General features: G+C 38.6%; 1 protein-coding gene across 2 annotated transcripts; it reads right to left on the bottom strand.

The window, feature by feature from the left end:
• Window positions 1–1,521: 1,521 nt before the first annotated feature.
• Window positions 1,522–8,133, bottom strand: cd164l2 (CD164 sialomucin-like 2). Of its 2 annotated transcripts, none has more exons than XM_017693028.1 (6): window positions 7,781–8,133; window positions 6,707–6,814; window positions 3,460–3,537; window positions 3,321–3,350; window positions 2,591–2,744; window positions 1,522–2,094 (listed from the first exon to the last, which is right to left on the bottom strand). In XM_017693028.1, exons 1-6 carry the CDS (start codon window positions 7,854–7,856, stop codon window positions 2,079–2,081), a joined length of 462 nt encoding a protein of 153 aa, XP_017548517.1. In that variant the 5' UTR covers window positions 7,857–8,133; the 3' UTR covers window positions 1,522–2,078. The 2 variants fall into 2 exon arrangements, with proteins under 2 accessions (XP_017548517.1, XP_037391452.1); XM_037535555.1 differs by having other exon boundaries at window positions 2,591–2,717.
• Between the last annotated feature and the right edge of the window lie 1,014 nt (window positions 8,134–9,147).

Below are 9,147 nucleotides of genomic sequence, written 5' to 3'. Positions count from 1 at the left end.
ACAGACACCAATATAATCAGGTAACTGGAAAAATCAAGGGTCCAGAGGAGTCGGGCAGTAATCGGATTTCTGCAATAAACTCACAGAATAAGAGGTGTTTACAAAACTACAGTTCAATGCATTTGAAATATTATTGAAAAAATGTAGAGAATGAACTGAAGGCTTTGGCCATGGGGCTGATAAGGAAGGTCAGAGTGAGGCCTCCGCCTCATCCTAGCTCTGGAACATTTTTTCAGACAGTACTGTCTGAATATGTTTGTGCCAACACCAGCCTAGGGTGTGGGCCTTGAGCCTCCCTTCTCAAGGCCAGATAAATCCTGTGTCTTGGGAATAAAGATGAAAACTGCATTTCTTTTGTTTAAGTTTCACTGACTCCTGAAGCCTCGTTCTGTGGGAGAAGTCCAGACCTGAGGCAGCAAGAGAACAGAAGAAGAGGTTGATGAGTCTTCTTCCTAACATGTCAAATGTGTGACATCATTGTGGACTCCCCAAGGTCCAGTCCTTGCTTTTACAAATTGCTTCGAAAAATCAAGAGCTGAAAGCTCTTCAAAAGCAATTAAATAAAATCGACAAAACAATCATACAGCACCCAACACATGAAATTCATTCCAGCCCCAAAGGTTGCCAAAAACGTATATCTGCAAATATATGCAAAATAAACAAGTAAATGCATCAGGCCAACAAAAAGAGCACTTCAGTTTCTATAATGCTCTGCCACTTGGCGTTTCATCGTAACAAGCATAAAAAATCGCTATCAGCTTGCTAATGTCCTGGTGGCTAGCTAGCTAAATTTCCCGTTCTACCTTAAATAGTCGAACAGTGTTGACACCTCAAGCGCCAGAATGTAACTGCTGCACCATTTAAGGTGGAACGGGAAAATTCGAACAAGAAGCTGGCGAATAGCTGACTTCGGCTTCGTGCCAGAGGATTAGGAGTGGGTGGTAATAAATAACTGTTTTATACCTTAATGCCTTAATGTAACTAAAGCCCAGCAGTGAGATCGCTGAACTTTTCTCTTCTCTGCTATCCCTGAAGTCGTGCAGGGTTGCTTACAGAGCACTGTTAATGAAGCGATGTTTATTTTATTTTATTTTATTTGAGGGTCCCATTTATCAGGGCAAGATTTCAACCACTACTCCGTGTAACTTAGTTCCCAGGGGTTAAGGTGACACTCGAAAACAAGGGTAGGGGTAAAAAGAAGAAATGGGATTGGGCCTTCGTTTTACTCTATTGAATTAAATTATTTTTTTAAATTAATATATTATTTTTCATTATTACCTGTCATTTTAATCACATTATACGTGTAGTACATACACAGTTATATAGACAGCTTTAAGTTGTATTAAAAGTTCTGACACTTTTGTCCCCTGTAAATTTACCATTTTATTTTGTTTTTTTTTAGATTAGCTTTAGCTTTTAGATTTGCACTCTTGGCCAAAATAGAACTGATGTGTGCCACTGTACTGCTCTCTACAGGTCTAATTTTGTACCTGCAGCCTCAATGAATTGAGATCAACTCAGTTCATAATCACATCACTTTATTGCTTGACAAAGAAACAATAAGGAAGCACAAGTTTAACCTCTGTCTGATTCAAGATAAATAACTTACAAAATAAAATGTAAAGAGCCAAACAATCCGTGGTATTCGTGTCAAAATACCTGCCACACTTAATGAAACCTCAGAACACAGGAAATGACATATTTGCATGAAACAATAGATATAATTGTTATTGCAATTATAGATAATATGGCTTTTATATATTTTTACTGTTTTATTCCAGGATAATCAACAAACAAAACTTAAACAAAAAAAAAAAAAAGGATAAAGCAATTAAATAAAATCAACAAAACAATCATACAGCAACCAACCCATGAAATTCATTCCAGCCCTCAAAGGTTGCCAAAAACATATATCTGCAAATATATGCAAAATAAACAAATAAATGCATCAGGCCAACAAAAAGAGCACTTCAGTTTCTATAATGCTCTGCCACGTCTTGTCTTGCTTCCGCTCTCTCTTCTATATTTAGTTTTTGTTCTCTTCTGCAGTTGTTCCTCCTTTTCTGTTTCTCATCTCCTCACTGGGGTTGATCACTACAGGAAAACAAAACCAAGAATTTAAGACACTGCATGTAAGCTTTTTCCACAAATTTGACTGGTGTTCATTTAAATTTGTGTCAGCTCAATATCAGAAAAAAATGCTGGATATCAGTGAGTAAAAAAGATTGAATTCAACTCAATCCTGAAAGGAATCTAGCCTGATATAGCACACACTTCCACAGTGTTGTTAGTATTAGAAGTTTGAGCGTAATAGACTACTTTCATATGTGTAAAGATAAAAATAGTCAACGAAAATAGCCCATTTAAAAGCTTAGTAAAAGGACAGAGAAATAGCGGCTGATACTCTAAGTTTCAATATTAGTATCAGAGAAAAGAGCTAATGTGCTTATTGTAGCTCTATTTCAAACGAAAACCTGTCTGAACTGTATGCAGTGTGCAAAGTCATGTCACAGTGCACAGTTACATCATCAGCCCACATGATAAAACCATAGATATAGATGTAAATCTGATGGTAACAAGTGACACTTACATGGTCTCATAGGTGCTGTCTTTGGTTTTGAGGAAGCGCATCGCGAAGAAGGCCCCTGCTTGGAGCACCAGCACTAATATGATCCCACCTATGAAGCTGGACAGGTCGAAGGAAGCTTGAGAAAACTCTGGTGCAGAGCCAGAAGAAGAGTTATCTGAGAGAGACAATGTATTTGTGTGTGTGTGTGTGCGTGTGTGCGTGCGTGCGTGCGTGCATGTGTGTGTGTATGAGAGAGAGAGAGAGAGAGAGAGAGAGAGAGAGAGAGAAAGGGAGGCAATTTTTAACAGATTTTGCGTCCACATTAATCTTCAGTACACAATGCTTTGCATATAAACTCATTTATGAAAACAGAGCAATGCTTTAACCTATAGAGTCTTAGCAGCTCTAAGGTAGCACATATGTATTACAGTTACAAAATAGTAACTTTATAGGAGAAGGCAAAACTCTTACCATTTCATGTAAGTTAATGTAAAGATATTTTATTCAAAAATATTTTGAGCATTTCTATTGTTCCATTCATCATGAAATTTTCACACAACATAAAGGACAGCTGGTGTGTAATGAAATGATAGAATAATCACAAACAAAACATGGTTTTCTTAATACAATGATGTTTAAAAAATAAGTAAATAACTTTACAATCAGTTATTTGGCTGAGGGAATGATAAGACTGATTCAAGGCCTTCCTCTGAGTGGAGGAATGGTAGAAAGAAAAGTAGAAAAGACTCACCTGAGCCACTGTCGTCAGGTCCCCCAATAACTGTTCAAATGCACATAAACACACATACACATACATGAAGATGAATGTTTATACAGTTGTGCATATGATGTGTGTGAAATGTGTGTGTGTGTGTGTTTCGGGTCCTCACTTGGGCAGGAGCTTGTGTCATTGTACACTGCGCAGTCTCCAGAATCGTCCATGGCAGAAATACACCGTGTGTTATTGTCTGAACAAGAAAAGAGAGGAAATTCAAAAATGACTGGAACAACAGAATCATCACCTTTCAGTTAAAGCTCACATTCGACTCTGTCTGTGTGCCCAGCAAGAGTGTGTGTTAAGTGTGAAGTGGGAGCAGACTGCTTTTATTGCTTTTACAGGCAGAAAAAAGATAACCACACAGTCTGCAAACTGTCTAAGTCTGTGAGGTCAGAGAGAGAGAGAGAGAGAGAAATATGGGGATGGTGAAATACGCTGAAACACTTGTATGCAAGAACACTACTTGCACACAGCTATGAAACACTCACACATATACACACATTACTTGCACACATATTTTGTTGTGCTTTTATTGTGCGTTCAGCCTCACTTCAACACACAGACTCTAGCATTACTTCTATAATGTTACTACATTTAGGCTAAAAATACTCATGTTTTTTTGAAGAGCGCTACCTGTAAATACATATGCTACAGTAGGATATTTCAAGAAGGTAAGACAATTCATCAAAACACCAGGCCATCAGGAGGTGTTTGACTATGAGAATATTACTTCCTTGTTGTCTTAGGTGTTCACATTGTTGTAAAAAGAAAATTAAATGCTGATGTTTTGACTCCAGTAAAGTCATGGTTTCTCTCTCCATGGGCTCTTGTCCATGTGCAGCTACAGTATTGATGGAATAAATAGTTCTTATATGGTGGTGCCGTTCATTGAAGTGCCTTACTAGCAGGTCAACTTGTATGAATTCTACACAGTGTAGGATGTGGTAGAATAAAATTAAAATGTCCTCTCTGTCACCAACAATTCTGAAAAGCTAATTAACCAGTTCTTTGGTTGACTTTAAAGAGTTTGAAAGGAGTTTTTCCAGAAACACTTATCTTTGTGCTGTTTTGCATGCTTTTATTATGTAAAACTCTGCCTTCCTGTTACAGTGAAATGATTTCTGAGCACGCTGAATACTGTGTACAATCATTCATACACACATGCACATGTGTTTCATAGCTGTGTGAGAGCAGTGTGCATGTGTGCCTGAGCGTTTTTCACCCTAATTGGCTCCCCATGCAGAGGAAAGAGAAAGACTGAAAATGTTGCTCCTGCTCACTTGTCTTTCTGTTTCTCTCTGTTATATGTATGTGTTGGGGGTCAGAAGGGTGGGGAAATGTGGGGTGGGGGTATGGGTAATTTGAATGTTTTTTAACAGTAGGAATCAGCCTAATTCTGCTTTACATGCATTGGTTGGCATTTTACATTGTATGTTTAGGATCAATCTGCAGAATTCTGTATGCAGGGCTCTTGTTGGATGTATGCCCCATCTAGTGTAGCTGTGCTCACTGAGGGGACTCCATATCTAACTCCTCTTCAGTGCAATGGGCTGGATTACACTATCAAACACTTTACACCAGACTGAGTTGGGAATGTCAATATTGCCGAATTTCCTCCTGATTGCGCTGAGAGCGCTGTGAGCTTTTTCCATGAGTACATTCACAGCTGTACTAAAACCGATGTAAGTGTACTGCGTCGTGTGCTTCAGGGCAGTGCTGCCCAGAGTGAACTGGTCCCTGTGTTCCTGATATCTGGGCTTTTTCTGGAAGATTTTAACTTTGATCTCCTTTAGGTTTTCTGCCAGGCCTCAGTTCTGGCAGTACACCTCTAGCAGGTCCAGGTGCTGCTGTAGCCTGTGTGCACTCAAAGACAGCAGTACCAGGTCATCTGCACAGAGCATGAACTTCACCTCCCCATCTTGTAGAGCGAGCCCAGGAGCTGCAGACTGTTCCAGTTTCAGTGCCAACTCCTTAATGCAGATGTTAAATAGCCCTTCTTTTCTGCTTCATATTGATGTGAAAAATTCTCTGTGTTTGTCTCCAATTCTTATTTTGCATTTGTTTCCCAAATACATTGATCTGATGATATCACAAACTTTACCTCCTACACCACTCTGTGGAAGTTTAAAAAGCCGTTCATGTCAAACAGACTCAAATGCCTGCTTGAAAACAGGCAAAAAAAATCTATTTTTTGTTTGGTGTCTGTGTTGGTTAATTAGGATGTGTAAGGAGTGAATGTGGTCTGTAATTTGTAAGGGAGCCAATCTGACTCTTGCTCAGGTCATTGTTTTCTTTAAGGAAAGTCAGAATTCTAGTACTTTAAATGCTATTAAAACACTTTTCCCAGATTACTGCTCATAAGGACGCTTCTGAAATTGTCAGGGACCAGTTTGTTTCTTATTTATCGGGGTTAGAAGTCCTTGGCCCCAGATGCCAGGAAAACAACCTGAGGCACTCACTGTTTTGTATGGGTATGAGTTGTGGTTTTGTTTTGTTCAAGTTCTTCCACAATATTAAAAAACAATCCACAAAAAAAGCTATTCATTTTATCTCTCTTTATGTCTCTCGTATACTCTATCTGTCTCTCTCATTCTCTCTCTTTGTCTCTCTCTCTCTCTCTCTCTCTCTCTCTCTCTCTCTCTCTCTTTCATCATCTAGTTCTGTCTTTAATTCTGTCTTTTTTCTCTCTCTTTGTTTCTATCTTTCTCTCCCTCTCTTACATTCTTTGTTTCTCTTTTTGTTTCCTTCTCTGTCTCTCTCTCTCCTCCTCTCTCTTTCTCCATCCCTCTTGCTTTTTCTATTTCTCACTCTTTCTCTCTTTGTTTTGGTCTCTCCTTCTCCTCTTTTCTTTATTTCTCTCCATTTCTCTCTTTGTTTCAGTCATGTTTCTCTTTCTTGGCTCTCTCTGCCTTTCTTTCTTTCGCTTTCTTTCTATCTCTTTTTCATTTTCTCTGTCTCTTTTTGTCTCTCTCCCTCTCTCAATCTCTCTCCTTTTCTTCTATTTCTGTCTTTGATTCTTTTGATTCTCTCTCTCTCTCTCTTTCTCTCTCTCTCTCTCTCTCTCTCTCTCTCTCTCTCTCTCCACATTCTCCTCAGGGTAGATAATAGCTCTGAATTATTTACTGAGAATGATGTCTATGTGTGATGGCTGCTGTGCCTCTGTGTGTGTGTGCTTTAATTATTCACTGTGCTGTTGCTGATAGTGCTCTACAAAGACGGAATCACATGTCACTGTGAGCCTGTCAGAGTGTGTGTGTGTGTGTGTGTGTGTGTTGAAAGAGAAGAGCGAGAGTGAGAGAAAGAAATATCTAATATGATAGAAGATGAATAATATTCTTTCTCTACGTGTGCTCTCTCACCATTGTCACAGCTTCTCCAGATGCAGCGTGTCATATTGAGGGTGGGGTCTCCACTGGTGCAGCGATCGCACGAACTGAGCTGAGAGCAGTCCCCACTGACTGAATAATCTATCAATCACACAGATAAACCAATACAAGTAGTTAAATCCAGAACAACAGCCTCCTCAAACCCTTGCCGTGATGTCACATCTTGGGAAAGAAGCTTTGGACGGTTGAGTTTTAAAAAATGAATTCCAATAGGCCTCCATATATAGACACAGCTAAATATTTCTTCATCAAATATTGGTCAATAAAATCAACAACTGATGATCAATCAACTTAAATGACTGCACATATATTAGGCCTGTACTAAATTACAATGAGTGTTTCACCACTCATTCCCAGTCTAATAGGCTCAAAAAGTGATTAATGAAAAAATACAGCCATCTAATATCCTTGTATATAAAATTGATCCCATGCAGGCCTTTATAATAAGTTACTGATATGTTGCAAACTGACCAGCCAGTCAAGGCAGTTGTCAACATTGCAACACTAAAGATTGCCGTCTTATTATTTTATTTTTGGTAGCCAATTAAGGAGTTAGCTTCATTACCCTTTGAATATTGCATAATAAATGTCATATCAAAGTAATGTAACTCCTTTTTATTTTTATTTAAACCATTTAAAAATGCTAGCTGCTAAAATGTTTACATTGCATGAATATTTCTTGGTAAGAGGACCAATAGAAATGGTGCCAAATATTGTATGCATTGTTACATAGCTAGAGTTTTCTTTTCTTATCTTATGAAGTTACCATTCTGGGAATAAATGAGGCTTTCTTAGATGAGTGACAATATACTCTCTCAAAATAAAGAAGAGTTTTTAAAGAAGTGTTAAAAGGAAAGTAATCTGAAAGACAGCTGAAGAGATACCAGCACAAGACTCAGGTATTAATGTTAGGGGGGGAAGGTTAATGGTTACAGCTGGGGTTCAGCACCCAGTCAGATTATACTTTAATAGTAATGTATAATCTGTCACATATTAGGACACTTGAACACATATGACACTCAAAGAGTTCAATGTTTTGACTCTTACCTGCAGTTTGTGAGCTGGTCATCATCAGCTGCATGAGCAGCACAGTACAACACAGAACCACTGCCACACACCTCATCCTTACAGCTACACTGTAAATAGTCTCTCTATCTGTGTTTATACTTACAATATAAATGTAGACTTGAGGACTGTGTAAGAGCTAAAGACTAACTAGAACCTGAAACTGGCCTACTAAACACACAAAAAAACAAACTTTCAAAACTAACAAAAACTAGATACAAACTCTCTCACATGCCAAATGTACATGCTGAAGTACAAGCAAGCTGACCACTGACAAAAAACTGCTAGTTAAAGCACCATCCTTGCTGTGTCCTTCAGTCCAGGGACAGTCTGGTGAGCTGTGATGCGGTGATGAGTGTGTGCAAGAGTGTTTGTGTGTCTCTTGACGTCATGGATTCTGAATTAGAGAGACCTGAAGGTGTGTAATACGAGACGGGTTACTTGGCAACTGAACAGCCGGCCTCCCTGTCTCAATATCCAAAGCACAAAGTCTGCTCATTATCACATGTACGCTAATGAAGATGACAAGCACATATACACACAAACGCATAGTCATGCAATTTAATACACACATTCTGAGTCAGCAGTTTATTAGCTATTTTCTTGTATTTGCACTCATTGGTCATTGTGTTGGACACACCTACCATATATATATACTTTGCAGGTCTATAATTACTGAGTAGTCTGTAGTCCTCCTCCCAGCCCACATAATACATAATGCATAATTTATCATACATGAATGGTTAGGGACCACTATAAACCACCGCTGAGCAGGTATTACTTGGATGACAGACGATTCTCAGCCAGACATATAGGCCTTAGGTAGGCCTGGGCCCACCCAAATTGATCACCCTATCAAATGAGGAAATAATGCTTAACCCATTAAAATCCCAGGCTTATTACATAATAAGATTTATTAATGAGTAATTATTAATAAGTAATATTAATGAGTACAGTGACTTCAATGCAAACTGTCGGAGCTATTCTTTGTAGAACAAAGGTTATAGAAATGTATAATGAAGCTATGGGCCTGCTGGTGGGCCCTGGCAATTTAAGGGGTTAAGCCAATTTTTTAAGATAAGGCCATTTCTGGTTGCTGTATTATGGCCAATCAAATCATATGCGTGCTGCCTTTTTTTCTCAACCCTCCAATCACTGCACAGCAACCATTTCTAGGCTACAAAGGCTGAAAGGGGCTGTGTGAAAATGTCAAAGCAAGCAATCAATAAATCAAAGTTAAGACATGAATGGACCATAAACATTTTTAATGTCTGCAATGGCAATACATTTTTGGTTTGACTTTGCTGCATTGTTTTTTTTCTTGTCTTTGCACATTAACTCTGTCTGAA

The sequence above is a fragment of the Pygocentrus nattereri genome, chromosome 27 (assembly GCF_015220715.1).
Source record: "Pygocentrus nattereri isolate fPygNat1 chromosome 27, fPygNat1.pri, whole genome shotgun sequence".
Classification (NCBI taxonomy): Eukaryota; Metazoa; Chordata; class Actinopteri; order Characiformes; family Serrasalmidae; genus Pygocentrus; species Pygocentrus nattereri.
This window is presented reverse-complemented; position numbering and strand designations above follow the sequence as displayed.